This window comes from Pelophylax lessonae (assembly GCF_965119305.1).
Source record: "Pelophylax lessonae genome assembly, chromosome: 7".
NCBI classification, from domain to species: Eukaryota; Metazoa; Chordata; class Amphibia; order Anura; family Ranidae; genus Pelophylax; species Pelophylax lessonae.
In genome coordinates this window covers 202951806-202974326 of record NC_138774.1, presented here as the reverse complement: position 1 = coordinate 202974326, position 22521 = coordinate 202951806, and the positions used below count along the sequence as shown (strand labels likewise).

Genomic DNA, 22521 nt, shown 5'->3' with positions numbered 1-22521 from the left:
CCTTGGGGTATCCATTGAGGGAAATTGTGGAGGATATACAATAGTTGTGGAGCCCAAACCATTTTAATTAGGTTCACTCTACCTACGACTGAAAGTCGCAATTTGCAGCAGGAATTACACTTAGTTTGAAATTGTTTGAATAAAGGGAGCTTATTCAGTTCCAGATATTTAGTTGGATCAGGAGGGATAAGGACACCCAAATATTTGAATGACGTGACCATTTTAAGAGAACTTGGACTATGCTGCTGTCTACTGTGCCTCCTACCTCATTCCTCCAGTTGTGTCTCGCTAATACAGGAGGTGTGTTACTGGCCACATCACCAGGTTACATAGTTAGTGAGGTTGAAAAAAGACATCAGTCCATCCAGTTCAGCCTATGATGTGTGTGTGTGTGTTTGCTGTTAACTGTACATTGTATACCCCTGTATGTTGTGGTCGTTAAGGTGCCCATCTAATAGTTTTTTGAAACTATCAATGCTCCCTGCTGATTCGACTGCTTGTGGAAGAGATTTCCACATCCTTACTGCTCTCACAGTGAAGAACCTCCTGCGTATTTTAAGGTTAAACCGCCTTTCCTCTAGTTTTAGTGAGTGGCCAAGTGTCTTATTGTAATTAAGGTGAAAACAGAGGGGAAAAAAGCCAAATAAAAGAAAACGAATGCAGCCACCACATCTACTAATATAATACATTTTTGGTTTTAGGTTAAATAATGCTTTAATTAAAAAAAGAAAAAGGTTTATGGTAAGGTAAGCAAGCAAGTAAGCAGTAGGCACTGCAAGTAAGCATTAACAGTCCATTCACACTGATCCGACTCAGCCTGACAAGTCGCGGTCTGTCGCGCTCCCATTGTGTGGTACAGGAACGGTTCTAATAGGAGCGACACAAGTCACTCCGACTTGTACTACTCTGGGGCGACCTGGAGCGACTTGCATAGACATTAATTTCATGAAGTCCGTGCAAGTCGCGCCGAAGTCGCGCTGCACGCGACTTCACAGGTCGCCCCGAAGTTGGATCCGCCGTAGTGTGAACGGGGTGTTAAAATACTTGATTATATAGGCTGAAGTTGACAGGCTGACAAATAAAGGGTTTCTTGGGACTCGAAAGAGCCTGCTGGCTGGATGAAAAAATAAATAAATAACAGTGTATGGCAAGCTTAAGTAAAAGTTTTTTCAATTCTTGTTGAGTTTCTGTTGGACGGATTTCTCCAGTAACTTGGCAGAAAAAGAGGGTTAAGCCCCATTCACGCTGGCAGCCATAGGGCAGTAAAACAAGCAGTTAGCTTCAGTTTTACCATGCCCCGACACCCTCTAAAGAAGAATATGTAGCCACTCTGGACTGTACAGATGCCACAGTAAAAATTATACCCCCGGTCATGTTTGGTGGGCAGCACTACAGTCAAATATGACCAATTTAGGTAAATAGGGCTGCACTGCAAATGCATCCTTTAGTGCCCTGAAGTGAGCTTTTCAGGGTTAAAGGAGGTGAAGAGCAGCTGCCTGTCAACCACTCCCTGAAAAGTGATCCACCATGTAATGCTTTTCAGAGGGCAGCAAGAGCCTCTGTCCATTTGCAAGAGCCCCAAAGCTGGCCACGCACTGATAGTTTATATGAATTTGAATCACCCGCTGTGCCTATTGTAGTTGTGTAATACCTGAACAGCAGCTTCATCTGATTGGATGCAGCTACTTTTTGGCTGACATCTTTCCACTTAGCTCTTTTAAACTTCTTGCAGTGGTTGATGCTGTCACCCGCCTGCCTTTGGGCTCACAGGGAAAACCACTGGGTGAATTTTATACAGTGTATGACCAGTTTTAGTTTTCCCAGTGCTGATTTGGATAGCTGACATTTGTTCTAACCTTTGTCCACTCCATCAAAAAATGAAAAAAAAACAAAAAAAACACACAAAATCAAACTAAAAGTTCTGGTTTTAAATTATTAAAATTTTTAGGCTTACCTATGAAAGGTTTACATTTACTTCATTATATTTGGCTTTACTGACAATGAACTTATAATGGCCCATGGGAGCCACTTCTAGGCAGATACATCTGGGAGCACCACTTGAAGGGATCTCTATGGTTTTGGCATAACCACTATTGAGGCTGCAGGACTACATCTTGTCTTTTTTCAATGGTGAACCAATAGTTTCTCACCTTATATGCATGACGGGGTGTTTCTACACTCTTCAGTCTCCTCCACCCGATTTGTTTGTCCGTTAATCGCTGCACATTTAAACCTGGGTGTTCCCCAGAAAAAGACATCCACAGATTTTGTGGCTCCTTCCACCACCAACCTAATGTGAGAAAGAAAGGGTGGAAAGCCAGATTAAAGAAAACTCCACTATTTGTTTTAAGGTGGTAGCATAACATGACATCACAGCATTTGAAAATGAAAAAAAAAATTGTATTTCTTCATGTATATAATTCAGAAAAAGATATCCAAATATTTTATGGAGTTCATGCCGCACAAGAACAAATTATATTTCCTGACAGACTCCATGGCAGCATACGTTTGGGTAGTCCCGCCTCCACTCCTACCCTATAGGACCCCACTCCCATAAATCCTTGCTCCCTTTCAGCATCCGTGTTCTTTTTTTGTCCTCCTCCATGCACCTGTTTGGTGCTGAATTCCTACAAAGTATGGTCGTTTTATATGACGCAGGGTCGTTTGGAGTCGGCAGGACCTGTTTTCCCAATAATCCCTTGCTGCTGCGGGGTATGGGATGGGCAAGTTGAAGAGGAGCCTAGAAAGTGCCTGACAAAGCGGGCTAGTAATGGCATGGCCGATGACCCCGCTGTGGTGGGTGGCCTCATTGTATTGCCCCAACGCTGGATTGGATGTCCTCTGGCTCTAAGGTATCCCTGGTGTCTAGTGCGACTGGAGGGGTAAGTGTTTTTTCTTTATTTTATCCCTTCTGTGTACCTGGTGGTCTAGCGACTGCCTGGTGGTCTAGTGTGCGGCTCCTCGTTCCGTTCATAGTCTTCCTGGTGGTCCGGGAGGCTCTGTGAACACCGTGGAACGCTATGCGTTCCATCCCCGGCGTCCTCGGTCGCTCTGCGCATGCGCGCCGACTGACCGAGAACGAGGCTTGGTTCGCGCATGCGCAGTAGCGGCGAGTGCCGATACTCGCGCATGCGCAGTTCGCCGCAACCGTGACGTCACGGCCGGCGCCGGATTTAAACAGCTGTCAGTTCCACAGTCGGTGGAACTGACTATATATCACGGCGCCCAGCCCTGTAGCCTGTTCCCAAGAGCTGACGCTCTAGATTTCAGGTATGTGGGTTTCCTTTATGGGGGTCCTCATTTTAGGCTATCTTGGGATACTTATATGCCTTATTTATTCCAGTGGTTCCTTTTTCCTTATGGACCCGTCACCGCTCCCCTGTGACCAGCCCTCTCTTAGGTGAGTGCAGGGCTCAATGAAGGGGGGGAGCAGGATGTACGGATGGGCATTACTGTATTGCCTTATGTGTTTTCCTTTTGCAGCTCCTCTTCTAGGACGGAACAACCGCAGGACACGCGGCAGGATCGCCATGCTAATCCGCAGCATCACCGCTCCTCCTCCAAACATGGCTCATCCAAGTCCAGATACCGTAGTAAAGACCGGTCACCTCCCAGGTCTTCACGCCAATCCAGCGAGACTAAGTGCTGGGGCTGTGGTATCCGTTTACTGGACGGTGGATCACTATGCGATTCCTGTTATTCCCGTGCATCGAATGAAAGGGGAAGATCTGACCAACAACTTGAGTCTATGGTCAAACGCATAGTCAAGGATTCGCTGGCTGATTTTAATAAACGTCAATCTCCAGCGCCAGAGCCATCGGTATCTCCAGTTAGAGAGACCACTAGCGGAAGAGCCCTCGAATCCTCTGAACCTAGCCATCCCTCGGTATTCGAGTCTGATAGCGATTCGGATCAGGATGAACCAAGTTTAGGATTCTCTTTCAATTTGGTTCCACCTTTAGTAAAGGCCGTCAGAGAAACTTTAAACTGGGAAGATCCAGTAGTTTCGGCCCCGAAGCAGAGAAAGCTCTTTAAACAGCTGAGCAAGGAACGGCTGAATTTCTCGTTTATTCCTGAATTAGGAGAAATCATAACGGAAGAATGGAGCAAGGTGGAGAAAAAGAATTCTATGATCTCAAAATTGGCCAAGCTCTATCCATTCAAGGAAGAGGAAGTCAGACATCTGGAAACTCCTCCTCTGGTAGATGCGGCTGTCATGAGGCTAGTGAAGCACGTAACTTTGCCTCTTGAGGATACTGTCTCCTTCAAGGATCCTCTTGACAGGAAAATCGACACGGATTTGAAGCGTGTCTATCTTTCAGTAGGTGCTGCCTGTAAACCGGCTTTGGCCCTGGCTGCTTTGTCCAAAGCCATGGAAGTGTGGGTGGACAATGTGGATGATTCCCTCAGAAGCTTCTCCGAAGATGCAGCTAAGGACTCTCCTATCGAAGAGTTGAAACTGGCCTCAGCCTTTCTGGGGGAGGCGTCTATTGATGTTATTCGCCTGTTGGCCCGGGGAATGCTATCGTCCGTGACGGCGAAGCGTGCACTTTGGTTACGCCCTTGGTTGGCTGATCCTGCTTCTAAGCAGGTGTGGTGCCGTATTCCCTTTGAGGGTTCGTCCCTCTTTGGGAATAAGTTAGATAGCGCCATTTCCAAGGCTACTGGCGGTAAGTCGGGCTTTCTCCCCCAGGATAGGCGTCTTCTGGGTCAGAAGAGGCCACCTCTTAGAAGACAAAATTCTGATCGTGCCAGGGAGGCACGTAGTTATAGGCCAGGAAGGGAGTTTGGAAGAAACTGGAAATCCAGGCAGTCTTCCTTTCGGAAAGGCCCCAAGTCCAATCCGTCTGGGGATAGAGACACGACGAAGTCCTTTTGAGATTGGGCCCGCTCAGGTCGGTCAGGTGGGAGGTCGTCTCTTTCACTTTCGGCAGGTCTGGGCGGCCTCAATCCGGGATACTTGGGTCGTCAACACGGTCTCTGCAGGTCATTCTTGGACCTTCACCAGTATTCCCGGAGACAGATTTTTTCCTACCTCCCTTCCTCGGTCAGGCGACAAAAGAGAGATTCTCTTGTCTTACGTAGACTCGCTAGTCACTCAAGGAGCAGTGGTTCCAGTGCCAGAATCCGAAAGAAGATTCGGAGTGTACTCTCCTCTGTTCATGGTGCGCAAGAAGAGCGGCGCCTGGAGACCAGTGATAGATCTGACGCACTTGAATCGCTTCATCAAAGGAGAAAAATTCAAGATGGAGACTCTATTCTCCATTCAGCAAGCCGTTCAACCAGGAGATGGGATGGTCTCAGTAGACCTGAAGGATGCTTACTTCCACGTACCAGTGGCAACAGAGTTTCAACGATATCTGAGATTCTCGGTCGGCCAGCGTCATCTACAATTTGTATGTCTCCCCTTCGGGCTTTCCACGTCGCCTCGTACCTTTTCGAAGGTCTTATTAGCGGTGGTAGCCTTGATAAGACTGAGAGAGGTCCGTCTTTATCATTACCTGGACGACCTCCTTCTTCTGGCCCAAGACAAGTCTGTTATCCTGGAATATCTGGCTCTGGTCATCTCGTCTCTAGAGAGGTTCGGCTGGATCCTGAACAGGGAAAAGAGCCATCTGATTCCCACTCAGTCCCTGGTCTTTTTGGGTGCGCTGTTCAACACCAAGAACAGTACCATCTCTCTGCCAGAAGAAAAGATTCCGGTAATCAGGGACAGAGTGTCTCTAGCTTTGTCAGCATCACGTCTCACAGCAAAACAATGCCTAAGGGTAATTGGCACCATGGTGTCGGCAGCCCCTATGGTGAAGTGGGCTCTCTGGAGGATGAGGCCTTTTCAGAGGGGTTTCCTTCAGCAATGGAACGGAGTCAGCAATTCCCAACGAATTGTGATAACCGCAACAATGAAGAGCTGGCTTCCGTGGTGGCTACAGCTGAAGAATTTGAGCAATTGTCACTCCATAGCCCCCATATCTTGGGTGATAGTGACATCAGACGCCAGCAACACCGGATGGGGCGGTCATTGCAGAACAGAGATGGCACAAGGGAAATGGGACTTTCGGTCTCGCCAGACGGTGTCCAACATCTTGGAACTACGAGCGGCCTTTCAAGTGTTACTAGCCTTCAGCCACCTCATTCGGGGCACCTCAGTCATGCTGAGGTTAGACAACACGACTGCAGTAGCCTATGTGAGGAAACAAGGCGGAACTCGCAGCGCATCCCTGCTTCGGGAAGTAGAGCCAATAATGACCTGGGCTCAGGAAAACCTGGTCAATCTGTCGGCAGTTTACATACCAGGGGCTCAGAACACACAAGCAGATTTCCTCTCGAGAACACAACTCAACAACAACGAGTGGTCTCTCCACGAGGATGTGTTCAGCTGGATCCTGTCCTTGGAGTTCATCCCAGAGGTGGATCTATTTGCCTCCTTCAACAACAGGAAGTTGCAGAAGTTTTACTCGAGGGACAGAGACCCCAGAGCATTCTGGGTGGATGCCCTGACAGATTGCTGGAGGTTTCACAAGGCTTATGCCTTTCCCCCAGTACCAGTCATCTTTCAATTCCTGCGGAGAGTCCAGATGGAGTCAGTCAAAGTGGTTGCAGTAATCCCGTTCTGGCCCAACAGACCGTGGTTTCCCCTACTGTTTCAACTGAGCTACCGCGACCCAGTCCCTCTTCCTCTCAGGACGGATCTGCTGTCCCAGGGCTCCATCCTTCACCCATGCCCAGCCCGTCTGCACCTTCGGGTCTGGTTTTTGAAAGGGGAAGGCTGGAAGCGTTAGGATGTCCCGAAGTAGCCATACCAACTCTTTTGAGTGCCAGAAGACAAAGCACGAATAAAACCTATGAAAGGATTTGGGCTAGGTTTACTTCCTTCCTAGAGTCCAAAGGAAAGTCCTGGTCATCTCCTTCTGTGCAAGATATTCTTTCTTTTCTTCAATCAGGATTGGAGTTGCCTCTTTCAGTAAGCGCCCTACGAGTACAAGTCTCAGCCATATCTGCTTTCACAGGCATTTCCTGGGCTGCACATCCTTTGATCAGGCAATTCTTCAAAGGGGCAGTAAGGCTAAGGCCACAGAAGAAGCTGAGATTCCCCAAGTGGGACATGCCTCTGGTCCTTGATTTCTTATCATCGGTTGGCTCAAGTCTTGAAAATCCTATATCAGTGAAACATCTCACCCTCAAAACGGTCTTTTTGGTGGCCATCACATCTGCTAAAAGGGTGTCAGAGATCCAAAGTCTGGGAAGTAAGGAACCTTTTCTGACTTTTTTCCCGGATAGAGTTGTCCTCATTCCAATGCTGGGAGCAAGGCCTAAAGTCACTTCGGTTTTTCATGAGAACCAAGAAATTGTTCTCCCTACTTTCAATTCATCGGCCAACTCTCCGGAAGTCCATCCTCTGGATGTGGGCAACACGCTCAGACAGTACTTGGAAGCTACAGCCTCTTTCCGGAAAACAGATTATCTATTTGTCCTATTGTCTGGGAAGAATAAGGGTATGCGTGCTTCCTCAAGATCAGTTGCCTCCTGGATAGTAGAGGCGATTCAGTGGGCTTATAGAGAGAAGGGCTTGGTTCCTCCTAAAGCGGTGACTGCACATTCTACGCGTGGTGTCGCTACTTCATGGGCAGCTTCAAGACATGTCGCTCCGGATGTGGTCTGCAGAGCAGCGTCTTGGTCGTCCATTCATACATTTATGTCACATTATTGTGTTGAGCCGGCGGCTCTTTCTTCTGTTGGTTTTGGTGCTCAAGTGTTATCTGTTGCAGGTGTTAATTAAAATTTATCAGCATCTGCCCACCCAATTGTGTTTTGGCGAGTTATTTCCCAAACGTATGCTGCCATGGAGTCTGTCAGGAAAACGGAAAATTTATATCAAATACTTACCGTAATTTTCCTTTCCTGATGGACTCCATGGCAGCAGGAGTCCCCTCCCAGTTCCTGAGTAGGCTAGTTACAGAACACGGATGCTGAAAGGGAGCAAGGATTTATGGGAGTGGGGTCCTATAGGGTAGGAGTGGAGGCGGGACTACCCAAACGTATGCTGCCATGGAGTCCATCAGGAAAGGAAAATTACGGTAAGTATTTGATATAAATTTTCCGTTTTTTGTCTGCTGCTCTATGTTTAATACATTGTAGAAAATCTGACTTGTGAAATCTTCTGAAATATGACATCACTGGCACTTCCTAGTTGAAGGATTTGCAAACTGTGAATCCGTAAACAAAAATAATCCTCCTGAAGTTATCTCATTTATATATATATATATTGCAATAACTTAAGGCTCCGTTCACATGTGAGCGTATGGATCGCTGGCAGAACCGCCGCGGTTCCGCCCGCGCTCCGGAAATTTATTGCAAGAGCTTCTTTGGAGCGTATTGCGTCCCGCGATTTTGTTTGCGCGATGTTGCCGCGATTCGGCAGGCGGAAATCGCGGCAACATCACTCGGCGTTTGGGGGGCTATTGCAAAGGCGTCCCGCGATTTGCAATAATCTCCAGATCGCGGGCGGAACCGCGGCGGTTCTGCCCGCGATCCAAACGCTGACATGTGAATGCAGCCTAAAGGAAGCTAAGTCCACGGGTCACAATTTAACTCAGCCTAAACATGGAGGAACCCTTGAAATAACTTAATGGGCTTAGAGAAACCCTGCTGATAATTGCCCTATCTGCATACCCTTCTTACAAATAGCTAAAAAGATAGTTGGTGTCAGTGGGGATTTATCTGAGAGGCAGAAATTGCTCAATGCCCAAGGAACCCCTAGCAACTTCTGGAGGAACCCTAGTTAAGAAAGGTTGGTTTAAAGCCTTACTGAAGTCAAAACACAAAAATGACTTGTATGATTCAAGCTTTAACTCTAAATGCATCATACTTCTTTAAATGTCTGTGTACATTTAGTCCCCATAAATACCTTATAATAATTAAATTTTCTCAGAAGCATTCATTTCCTTTATGCCTGTGTCTACAATTAATTCCTCTTGCAATATATCCTTTTGAAGCCACCTATTCAGATGCATTGAGAGCGGAGAGTGTAAGTGATGTTGAGTGAAAGAGCACATCCCTGGAAACCCTATAAACAAGCATGTTCCTTGCTGCTGGCCACTGGTTGATCCAGAATTTAGCTGTGCTTTGCTGAACAGTTGTTTGATAACTGTTACAGAAGCAGGTCTGAGAAAGTAATCAAGCAACTGATGGACAGAATTTATAGCTAAAGTCTATACCATTCAGTAGCCAGCTCACTCCCTGGAACATGCATGTCTAAAAGGTGAGCGATATGCGTTCTTTCACTTTAACAGTTAGGAGGAAGCTGATGTATAACTCCTGCTGGCTGTTATGAAAATCAGAAAATATAACAAAGCAGCTGTAGCTACAGAGATGGACTGAGGATATGCACTATGTTATTAACCACTTAAGCCCCGGAGGATTTGGCTGCTAAAAGACCAGGGGGTATTTTGCGATTCGGCACTGCGTGACTTTAACGGACAATTGCGCGGTCGTGCGATGCTGTACCTAAACTAATTTGATGTCCTTTTTTTCCCCACAAACAGAGCTTTCTTTTGGTGGTATTTGATCACCTGTGCGATTTTTTGATCATGCGCTATAAACAAAAAAAGAGCGTCAATTTTGCAAAAATAACAATATTTTTCACATTTTTTTATATGAAATTCCCCCCAAAAATGTAAAAATCAACATTTTTTAACATTTTCAGCCAATTTGTTTTATGCTACATATGTTTGGCAAAAAAAAATCGCAAAAAGCGTATTTTTATTGGTTTGCGCAAAAGTTATCGCGTTTACTAACAAAGGGGAAGATTTTTGTCATTTTTGTTGTTTTTATTTTTAACGCGTAATGGCGGCGATCTGCGATTTTTTTTGCGGTACTGCGACATTGCGGCGGACAGATCGGACCCTTGACTGACATTTTTGACACTTTTGGGGTTACCAGTGACATTACTACAGTAATCAGTGCTATACATATGCACTGTTACTGTAAAATGACACTGGTAGTGAAGGGGTTAACTTTATTTGAGAGGGAGGGGCTGTGTGTGTCCCTAGTGGCGTGATTCTTACTGTGATTGGCTGTGGCTTGAGCTGTAGGAACACTGATCAACGGTCCTACATTGTAGAACCGTGTGATCAGTGTTTCTACACCGGGGAGAATGACAGGTGGCTTGTTTACATAAGCCGCCTGACTTTCTCCCTCTCCCCCGACGATCGCTGAGTGACCGGCGGACATTGGGTCCGCCGGTCACACGCGCGGGGGTGTCCGTGACCGCGCAGAGCGGGAGCGCGCCTCCGGCGGCGCGCGCTCGCTCCCCAGAGCCTCACAGGCTAGCGATGTAGACCTACGTCGCTCTGCCTGTGAGGGGCTGACTGCCGCAGTAAATATACTGTGAACAGTCGGCAAGCGGTTAAAAATGTTTTAACAATACTAATACAGCATGAGTCAGTGATTAAGCCTCTGTATAATTACCTAATGTAAAGAATGTTACTTTAATACTCCATTAGCCACTTCCCACCCGCCATATAACAGAATGACGGCCGTTATATGACATCCAGCAGGGGGCGCCCATCGCAGCGATCGGGGATGACGCGTGTCCCTCGGACACAGCCCATCCCCGATCAGGGTAAAGAACACATCTGGATCTGTCAAAATTGTCTGTTTACCACGTGATCGGCTGTGTCCAATCACAGCCAGTCACAAATCAAAACATAGACAGCCGTTAGTAATGCTCTGGCTTCTTCTCCTCACACACCGATCGTGTGAGGAGGAAAGCTAGGATCAGTGAGTGAGACATTTTTGCCTGTATTATTACACATTACTGTGCACCACTTGTGTGCCCCCCCCCCCCAATAAAGGGAACCTGTCACCTTCTAGATCTGTCACAGCACATCTGGTTCTGTCGAAAACTGTCACACAGGCCCGCCATCAGTGACCACATCTGGATCTGTCACACAGGCCCGCCATCAGTGACCTGTCACATAGTACCGCCATCAGTAATAATATACACTCATTTGGGGTAATTTTACCAAAGATATGTAGCAGTATAAAGTTTGGCCCAAATTTATTAAGAAAAATTACTTATTGGCAACATTTTATAATATAAACTATAAAAAAAGTGTTTTTTTTTTTTAAAATGTTTGCTCTTATTTTGCCTATTTTGCAAAAAATAAAAAAAAACAGCGGTGATTAAATACCACCAAATGAAAGCTATATTTGTGTGAAAAAAAATGATAAAAATGTTGTTTGGGTACAGTGTATCATGACTGAGTAATTGTCAATCAAAGTGTGAGAGCACTAAAAGCTGAAAATTGGTCTGGGCAGGAAGGGGGTATAAGTGCCCTGTATTGAAGTGGTTAAGAAATGGTGCTCTAGTGAAAGCTGATTGGTTGCCTCAGAAAACAGCTCATCATCTCTGATCTTTGAACTACTTTATCAAAGTTAACAAGTACCTTGTCCATGCAGTGAAAAGCAAATATTCAATAAACTCCTGACACCCCCCCTCCTCCCCTCCTGTCTGTACTCACCTTGCCATCGCTTGGAGGGAAAAGAAAATTCCCCGTACTTTTTTAAAAAAAAGGAGAGCATACAAGTTTACCTTAAAATGATTGTAACCCTTACATATATCCAATGAAGGGACTATCTTTAGGTGATACACAGAGATTAAATAAATACTCCTACATACGTTGTATCTTTCTATCTGCAGTCTTCTCTTCTCTACATCCATTCAAAGTGCTGAATTTATAAGCTTGTCTGAGAGTTCAGAAAAAAAGAGGGTGGAGAGCTGAAGTTACACTCAGTGAGGAGAGCTGATTGGAAGAAAGAGACATGCCTCTCTTCTCACAGCTCACAGGAACAGAGCTGAGGCTTTCAATCTGCTGGAGGTCCCTCCCCTGTCACCTTTTTTCTCTTGGTGTCATAAAAAATTGTCAGAAGTGATTCATGCTGATAGCAGAGGAACAAAGCAGCAGACAGAAATTACATTGCAAAGAATACCCAATCAAGTGCAAGGAAAATAAAAAACAGCATGTTTGATTACACATGATTGGATAATGGAAGTCATTCAGAGCTCTCCCTCATTTACTAAGCTCTGGAGTAGACATGGGCCAAACGATCTTCGGTTCGTTGCAGAACTTTCGAAGTTCGTTGAAGTCTATGGGACCGAACTGGAAAAATCAAAAGTGCCTATTTTGAAGGTGTATATGCATAATTTTTTAATTAGCAGTGATTTACTGACGCTTAAAGTGAAACCATAACAAAAAGAAATAACAATTAAAATGAAAAATTCCTTAAAATATAGTGCCTGGGGGAACCCTTAGTCTGCCTGTAAAGTGGCACATCTGTATCATGTATAGAATCTGCTGCAGCAATAATGACATTTATAAAGCCAAAAAAATTACATTTCCCATTCAGGTTTTCTTTATTTTGTAAATAATGGCTTGGGGAGCCAGTCTGTATGATGAGGCCACTGTTTAGTGCACTCGGAACAGGATTAGAGATTTTTTGGATATGTTCTGATGTTTCTTTCATAGGCTTTGGAGTAAGTAACAGGTGCGGAAAAATTGGACTTTGGGTGTTGGTGGTGCCTTCACACCGTAACGCTATAGAGGTACTCTTAATGAAAGCAAGAATTGGCCTTGCTGTCAAAAATTGCAATGGTATGTCAAAAAAGCCAAAAAGTGGTGGTTAAAATTGGACTTTGGACTTTGGGGGTTGGTGGTGGACAAGGAGGCAGAATAAGCCACTCTAGCAGCTGCAGTGCACTGCGCACTAGTCTCTGCTTGGGTGATAATATGGAATGGATAGCATGGGCAACATCACTAAACAGAGGGAATGATGCCCTGCATGAGGACGGACCACATCCATCTTTGCCTGTGGACACAGATGCTGCTGGCCCCCTCACAGTGTCATGGAAACATCTGTGTCTCCTTGTTGGCATCCCAGACATGATGGTGGGGGGGGGGGGGGAAGGTCTTAATAACAAAATGTAATAAAGATGGGGAAATATGTACGTGGATGCACTTTAATCAATTGAAAGTGGTGTTTGGTGCACTTTAATTAGAGTACCTACTACACAGACTGACTGCACCGACACAATACAATATACTGCAGTAAAACTACATTGATGCACTACAATATACTGCGGCAAACATGCACTAACCCACTGAGATATACTGCACTGAAATATACTGCATTAAATGTGCAATAACGCACTAAAATTTACTGTGTTAAACACGCACTAATGCACTGCAGTATACTTCAGTAAACCTGCAATAACCTAATGAAATATACTGTGTTAAACGTGCAGTAATGCACTGAAATATGATGCGTAAAACATGTAGTAACGCACTGAAATATAATGCGGAAAATGTACAATAACGCACTTAAATGTACTGCATTAAATGTGCACTAACACACTGAAATATACTGCAGTAAACCTGCAATAATGCACTGAAATATACTGCGTTAAACGTGCAGTAACGCACTGCAATGTACTTCGGTAAACTTGCAGTATTGCCCTGAAATATACTGCGTTAAATGTGCGCCAATGCACTGAAATATACTTTGCTAAATGTGCAGTATTGCACTGCAATATACTGCCTTAAACGTGCACTAACGCACTGCAGAATACTGCGGTAAACCTGCAATAACGCACTAAATTATACTATATTAATCGTGACTTACCACACTGCAATATACTGCAGTAAACCTGCAATAATTGCACTAAAATATACTGCAGTAAACCTGCAATTAGGCACTGCAAGATACTGCAGTAAACGTGCAGTAACATACTGAAATTTACTGCAGGAAACCTGCCCTCGCAAAATAAAAGGACACTAAAGTAAAAATGAACGGTCGCACTACTCTCACACTGTACTATCACTAGATTAACAATAAACTGACACTAAAGTAAAAATGAATGGTCCTACTATGCTCGCGCTGTACTATTACTAGATTCACGCTAAACTGACACTCAGAATAGAATCACAATAGTACACTAAAGCACACTAACTCGCTGGTAACACTGAGCCCTGTTCTATCTCTACGCCAATATCACACTGCAAATGGCCACTATAGGGATAATATTTTTGTAGTGTACGGTGGGACCAGGAGCAATGAGCCATGATTGGATAGAGTCATCATTACAGTGTCAAATCATGGCTCTGACAGTGCTATGTGCCCTGATTGGGCAAAGCTTTCATTGCTTAAGTTCATCAGGGCTTCCATTGTACTGTGCTGCGGCTCAGTGCATTGTGGTCGTTCGGCAGGCCGAACAAATGGACGAACAGCCTGAAAATGCCGGTGTTCGTCGAACGGGTGAACAGCCAATGTTCGGCTCGAACTCATGCTCAGGCCGAACCTTTCACCCAACTCTACTTTTAATTGAGACAAGAAAACACTATGGAGGGATATGCTTTGTTTATATTTCATATCTGAGCTTTACAACCACTTTAATCTTAGTTCTGTATGTTCACCTGCAGAAAAAGCATACTCAGCTCCATAAAGGGTCAACAGAAGTGTACTCGTTGAACTGTTTTAATTCCTCTCCATCTTCTTAATGCATCACTAATCACATTCAAACGTCCAAGGCAGGACTAAATCTGATTGGTGACTGTGAGAAACTTCTTAACACTGACATTTATAAATCAGGCTTCCTGTATGTGAGAGGCAGCAAGCAGGGTGTTCCATCATCTCTAGCAGGCAGGTTCCAGGATCACCAGAGAAAAGGAAGTGAGGAGAACCGATGTCCTACAACTACTCAGCGGCTATGCTCTCCTCAAGGTTTAATATTCAATTTTAATTGGAGTCTACCTTTAAATCAGTAATGATACTTTTTCAGTAAGAGCAGCAGAATTATCACACAGATGGCACAGGATTGCGACAAAGTTGGATGCTGGAGGAATGACTTACGGGTAATCTGGATGGTTTGGCAAACACTCTCTGAATCTTTTTCTCTCAGATTGTCCACATGGGGAGGAACAAAGTCCCCACTTGCTCCATTCTGCCCAGGTACCTGGTTTTTGATCTAAAAACATTTCAAAGCATAAGCATTTTGAACACCTAAAAAAATATACCATACACATTTCTTGAACAGGAAACAAGCCAAAATCATTGTGTAAATGGATAATGCTAAGCATTCATTGCTGCAACTGTTCTCAATTCAGAAGTGAGTTTTAAAGAATCCCTTGTGGCCAAAAGAAATTCTTATTGCAGCGGAAGTTTCTAATTTCCAGCTCTGCGCAGACTTTTGGGAAAACCGGTGTGTAGGCAGGTAAAGGTATTATTGTCACCAGTAGATGGCACTGTGCTAATGCTAAAGAGAAGAGGAGCCTGAAATGTCCCTATTTTTCAGTGGACCAAATGTTTAAATGCTTTGACTGTTTCAACACCAAATAATGATTTAAGTTACTATTTGTAACTATTTGCCACTCAATGTTAACCCCTTCACAGCCAGTGTAATTAGTACAGTGACAGTGTATAACATTAGCACTGATTACTGTATTAGTGTCACTATTGAGATCAGTGTCAGTTAGTCATTTAGTGTACCCCCAGCCAGTGTCCTTAAGTGTCAGATTGGCCGCCACACTTTAACAGTCCCACTATAAGTCGCTGGTCACCACCAGTAGTATAAAAAAAACTCTGTTATCTATAACAGATGATATAACTTTCACGCAAACCAAATAGTATACACTTATTAGGATTTTTTTTTACCAAAGACATGTAGCAGAATACTCGTTGGCCTAAATTCATGAAGAAATTAGATTTTTAAAATTTGGTATTGGATATGTTTTATAGCAGAAAGTAAAAAATATTGTTTTTTCTTTTTCAAAATTTTCATTTTTTTTCATTTATATAGAAAAAAATAAAAAACCCAGTTGTGGTCAAATACAACCAAAAGAAAGCACTAATTGCGTGATAAAAATGTAATTTACGTACAGTGTTGCATGACCGCGCAATTACCAGTTAAGTAGCACAGTGCCGAATAGTAAAAAATGCTCTGGTCATGAAGGGGGTAAAACCTTCCAGAGGTCATTCATGATTCCTAACGACCCAGCTTTTTTCTTACTACATGTTTTGGCCATCCTGGCGAGAAAGTATAAAAAAATCCATAATACGTCACCTATTGAATGCCGCCAAATCTTGCATCCCCTTTAATTGGAAAAAAACAGCAACCGTCAACTACTAGTTGTTGGCTTCGTAAAGTAGAGAAAATCAATAAGATGGAGGATTTAATATTTACAGCATAGCATAAACATATCTCTTATTGTGTGGTATATTTATGTGGTTTAAGTAAAGAAAGGAATAACCCATATTTGAAATACTCTCTATTAGGGATGGGCCGAACACCCCCCTGTTCGGTTCGCACCAGAACACCGCCAACGGGGGAAAAGTTTGTTCGAATATTTGAACTCCATTAAAGTCTATGGGACTCAAACCTGAAAAATCAAAAGTCCTCATTTTAAAGGCTTAAATGCAAGTTATTGCCCAAAAAAGTGTATTGGGGTCTGGGTACTGCCCTGGGGGACATGTATCAATGCAAACATTTTTTTTTTTTTTTAAAAGGATCGTTTTTATAGGAGCAGTGATTTTAATAATGCTTAAAGTGAAACAATAAAAATGAAAAATTCCTTTCAATATCGTGCTTGGGGGGGGTACCCTTAATGTGCCTGTAAAGTGGCGCATTTTTACGATTTATGTAGCCTGCTGCAGCAATGCTGACATTTCTAAAGGAAAAAATGTAATTTAAACTTGCTCGCGGCTGTAATGTATTGTCGGCTCTCGGCAATACAGATAAAAAAAAAAACATGAAAAAAAACAGCGTAGGGTCCCCCCAAGTCCCTTCGGGTCTGGTATGGATTTGGATCTGATACGTCAAAGTTATAAAAAAAAACCGCGCAGGGCGCAGGAACGAGCCCTGCTGTAGAAAATTTGATACAAAATTCAAATCGCATGTACTTGTCATACATGTGCAGGAAAATTGGGCCTTGGTTGTTGGTGACACTGCAACCCCTCGCAGTTACTCTTGCTGGGTGCAGGAATGGGCCCTGCTGTTACAAATTCGATACAAAATTCAAATCATATGTACTTGTCATACAGGTGCAGAAAAATTGGGCCTTGGTTGTTGGTGGTGCCTGAACACTGCAAGCCCTCGCAGTTACTCTTGCTAGGCGCAGGAAGGAGCCTGCTGTCAAACATTCAATACAAAATTCAAATCGCATGTACTTGTCATACAGGTAGAGAAAAATTGGGCCTTGGTTGTTGATGGTGCTCTAAACCAAAAACATTGTTGGAATCTAGCATAATCAAGATTCAGTAATAGGATAGACAGCATAGGCAGTCTTCAAGGGATACCAGACCCCTAGCAAATTCAATCAAGAATGGGGGTCAGCATCAGGGGCTTGATAGCTGCTGACACACTCTTTTATACGTCACAAAACCTCCAGCAGCACTGAATGTCCGTTCGGAAAGCACGCTGGAAGCAGGACAGGCCAGTAGCTCCATTGCATATTGAGCAAGTTCTGGCCAGTGGTCCATCCTCAAGACCCAGTAATCCAGTGGATGCTCAGTTGGAAAGGTCTCCAAATCTGCTCTTGCCGCTAGATAATCCTGCACCATATGATGGAGACGCTGCCGGTGGATGCTTAAACCCGACAGCCTTTATGTTCGACTCAAACTCAAAGCTCATCCCTACTCTCTCTATATTGTTTTTTTGATTTTTGTGAGGTTACAAGATTGGTTTACTGTATAGAAATGTTGTATGATACACCATTGGAAATGCAAATGTCTATATACAGTATCATTGTTGTACTGTTCTGGTTATGCCTGTTCCTAATCCAAAATAAAATATTTGGAAAAAAAAAATCTTCCAGAGGTCAAGTGGTTAAACAATGTCCTTAATCACTAAACATAGAGATTAATAGGGTGGCTGCTCTCTACTCTTCCATGATGGCTGCCTCGTTGGGGTTGGTAAGGGTAAGGCAAGGGTAAGGAATCCCCTAGTTGTAGGAGAAGGATCTGGGTGTTCTGGTAGATCATATGCTTAATAATAGCATGCAATGCCAAGCTGCGTAATAAAGTATAAAATGACCAATGCGCTACCAATCTTTAACTAAAAAATCGGGGATAAGCTAGGAAACAAGATGCGAATCTAGATGCGAATGCAACCAATAACCTTTGTGAAAAACAGCTGCCAACCCTAAATGTGTCACCACATATATAGCTAGATGATGGATTAAGTGAGTGGATAGGCGCTATTAAAAGGTATCAGGGATAATAATAATATTGCACTCAGAATACTATAAAATGATATTCATAAAATAGCACATTTAAAAAGATGCAAAGGGAAATAAAGGTGATTCAAAATATATATAAATAAATATATAATAATAATAATAATAATATAATATAATAAAGGACATCCCCATAGTTTAATACGATAAAAATAGGCAATTTATTGAAAAAGTAATAACTCACAAGTAAAGTTGAAAAAGAACAGTGTGAAGCATAAGCCGCCGGAGTCGCCGCCGCCGGCGTCTTTTCCACCTACTTCCGGTTCTCGACCGAAACCGAAAGTGACGTCACCCGGCTCCTCCCGACGCGTTGCTTCACAAGGGTGACTTTTTCAAGTCACGCTTGTGACGCAGTGCGTCGGGAGGAGCCGGGTGATGTCACTTCCGGTTTCGGGCAAGAACTGGAAGTAGGTGGAAAAGATGCCGTTACAGTCTGTGGACTGTACCCTTAAAAAAGTCACGCTTGTGATGCAATGCGTCGGGAGGAGCCGGGTGACGTCACTTCCGGTTTCCGCCGAGAAATGGAAGTAGGTGGAAAAGATGCCGTTACAGTCTGTGGACTCCGGCGGCTTATGCTTCACACTGTTCTTATCCAACTTTACTTGTGAGTTATGACTTTTTCAATAAATTGCTTATTTTTATCGTATTACACTATGGGGATGTCCTTTATTATTATTTCATGAGCGGAGGAAGTTAGTGGAGTATACTGGAGAGAGGATCCATCCGTGCGTTATAAAGGGGACCTGGTACCTGATGACCATCTGAGGGAGATACCCACTATATCCAAGAGTCGTTTTATGACCATCTGAGGGAGATACCCACTGTATCCAAGAGTCCTTTTATACTGCGTATATTTGCTATCATTAAGGTGAGCGGCCATTGCTATCAGTGTGTACTCACAGCTGCACTGGTCTGGTGATCGGGGATCCTCACAATATTTTGAAGACATCCACTCAGCCAAGTGTCACTGAGATTCGTATCTGCACTTTTGGAATTGGACTATTACTCTCAACACAGTGTCACTTAATATTTATTATATTTAATACCCTTGAATGGACACTATTTGAAACACTAAGGACACTATATATATATATATATATATTTTTTTTTTTTTTATTCTGATATATATATATTTTTTATTATTATCTTGCATTATAAATACACAATAGTTTTTGTTATTATTGGTATACACTGTATACACTATTTCCTCACCCCAGCACACAGTCACCTTACCACATTGTTTCCGACACTTTATAAGGATATATATCATATAATTGTTCTCTATAGAATTGGTATTATTATATATCCGAATCTCCATGATATATACTGTATATATATATATATATATATATACACATTTTATATTGTGCACCCAGCGCTTGATTAATTTGATTCACTTATATTTTGAATCACTTTTATTTCATTTTGCATCTTTTTAAATGTGCTATTTTATGAATATCATTTTATAGTATTATGAGTGCAATAATATTATTATCCCTGATACCTTTTAATAGCGCCTATCCACTCACTTAATCCATCATCAATGCCAAGCTGCGGTTTTCAAGGTTCTTGTAATTCTTGTATAAATAGAGGTATGGACTCCAGAGAGAGAGATAGAATTTTGCCTCTGTACAAATCATTAGTAAGACCTCATCTGGAATATGCAGTTCAGCTTTGGGCACCAGTTCTCAAAAAGGATATTGGGGAATTGGAGAAAAGTGCTCTGCTATGAGGAAAGATTAGAGAAACTGAATGAATTCTCTCTTGAGAAGAAGAGATTAGGGGGGATATGATCAACGTGTATAAATACATAAGTGGTCCGTATAGTGAACTTGGTGTTGAGTTATTCACTTTAAGGTCATCACAGAGGACAAGGGGGCACTCTTTACATCTAGAGGAAGATTTCATCTCCAAATACGGAAAGGTTTCTTTACAGTAAGAGCTGTGCAAAATGTGGAATAGACTCCCTCAAGAGCTGGTTCTGGCTAGCTCAGTGGATTGCTTTTTAAAAAGACCTGGATTCTTTCCTAAATGTACATATTATAACTGGATACTAACATTTATAGGTAAAGCTGATCCAGGGAATACCCAATTGCCTCTTGGGGGATCAGGAAGGACTTTTTTTCCCCTGCTGGAGAAAATCGGATCATGCTTTGCTGGGGATTTTTGCCTTCCCCTGGATCAACTGCGGGTATGAAATGGAATCGTGACAAATAATCATAAGCATATATAAAGTCCAAATAATTGTCCATACACCAGGGGTGTGACGACGTCAAACATATGACGAAACCGGTCGGGTGGAGTCCGACGTGTCGCGACCACACCCTCACAAGCCGGCTTCTTGTATATTAGTGTTTGCGGAGACACCGCAACACCCGGATTCTTTACTAACATCTTTACATGCTGTAATATGTCGTCTGAAATGTGAGTTTTATACCTTTTGGTTTGATGGTTTTATGGAGTTATGCTATGTCCCTATCATCATTTTTTTTATGCCTGTGATTACCGGACCGGAGGTACCTGTCTTTTGAGAGTGACATCTGGTTGTTTTCTAAACTGATACTATCAAGCCTACAGCAGTCTATCCATTAGGTTGGATGACCATTTTGCTCTGGTAAGCTGCTATTTTGCTTCCCTGGTGATCCCTCACGGGTGTTCCTCCTTCTTTTCACCTGGGCTTACTACGTGGGATTAAGAATTACCTGCTGGGACTTGATTGATTTCCTCTTTTCCCTTCTGGTGTATGGACTATTATTTGGTATATATATATTATATATGCTTATGATTATTTGTCACAATTTACTCATATGAGCTTATTTGATTAACATCACGGCTTTTTCATACATTATTATATTGTATGTATATTTCTTGCATTTTTATATATATAATTTTTTATGAATTAATATATATTCACCTATATCCTTTGTTAGCGCTACACATATTATATTATGCTACTATTGTTTTTGGGATTTTTTCTATGAGTCCATGTGTGCTGCTTTCACTTATTTCATACATTTCGTGTTTAATCAGTTTTAGCCCATAGCGCAGAAATTTTCCCCACATATAGTATGAAATGGAATCGCAAAAAAATGATACCCAAAATTCTTCATAGGTTAAACTTTAAAAACCTTTACAGGTTGTCAGGTTAGGGTTAAATATGAGTTATGTCCCTAGAATTATTGCTGTCACTGCAATATGCTCGATGATACCTCATATGTGCGGGGCAATTGCTGTTTACATACAGTACTTGTGTTCACCCTACCCTGTGTTTTTTATATGGGGTGTGTGCGGTGTCAAAATTAACTGTGTATTCTGCAGACTTTAACCACTTGCCGACCAGTCACATTGACTGTACTGCGGCAAAGTGGCTCGATTCCGTCCAGCGACGTAGACCTACGTCGCTCGACTCCTCCCCCTGTAGGCGGCGCTCGTGCGCCGCCGGAGGCACGCTCCTGCTGTTTTCAGTCACAGCCGGAGTCAGGCCAGGGGAGGAGCGGCGGCGATCGCCGCTGCTCTTCCCCCGATTGTCGGGGAATCGAGTGTGGAGATCCGCCCGCTTGTGTAAACAGAGCGGGCGGATCTCCTAAGTGACAGGCAGGGTCAGATAGCATGGTTCAGCATAGCTGAACATGCGATCTGTCCCTGTGTCACTCAGTCACCTCCCCCCACACACGTTAGTAAGCACCAGGCATACATTAACCCCTCCCTCTCCAATAAAATTAACCCCTTCCCTGCCAGTGTCATTTTTACAGTAACAGTGCATATGTATAGCACTGATTACTGTAGTAATGTCACTGGTACCCCCAAAAGTGTCAAAAATGTCAGTCAAGGGTCCGATCTGTCCGCCGCAATGTTGCAGTCCCGCAAAAAAAAAAAATCGCAGATCGCCGCCATTACTCGTTAAAAAAAAAAACACCAAAAATGACAGAAATCTTTCCCTTAGTTAGTAAACGCAATAACTTTTGCGCAAACCAATCAAAATACGCTTATTGTGATTTATTTTACCAAACATAGGTAGCAGAAAACAAATTGGCCAAAAATGTAAAAAAATTTAGATTTTTACATTTTTTTTTTGGGGGGGGGGGGGGGGTTTCATATAAAAAAATGTGAAAAATATTGTTATTTTTTCAAAATAAACGCTCTTTTTTTGTTTATAGCGCAAAAAGTAAAAATCACACAGGTGATCACATACCACCAAAAGAAAGCTCTGTTTTTGGGAAAAAAAGGACGTAAA

The 22521-nt window shown here is 43.1% G+C and overlaps 1 protein-coding gene across 1 annotated transcript in view; it reads right to left on the bottom strand.

Annotated features, from left to right (window-relative positions):
* The window catches only part of CFP (complement factor properdin), a 105204-nt gene that overhangs the window by 3257 nt on the left and 79426 nt on the right, over window positions 1-22521 (bottom strand). Inside the window, exons 8-9 of the mRNA XM_082262994.1 lie at window positions 14908-15022; window positions 2151-2290 (exon numbers count right to left, since the gene is read on the bottom strand). Coding sequence (XP_082119120.1) covers window positions 2152-2290; window positions 14908-15022 — 254 coding nt within the window. The 3' untranslated portion in view covers window position 2151. The remainder of the gene's footprint in view (window positions 1-2150; window positions 2291-14907; window positions 15023-22521) is intronic.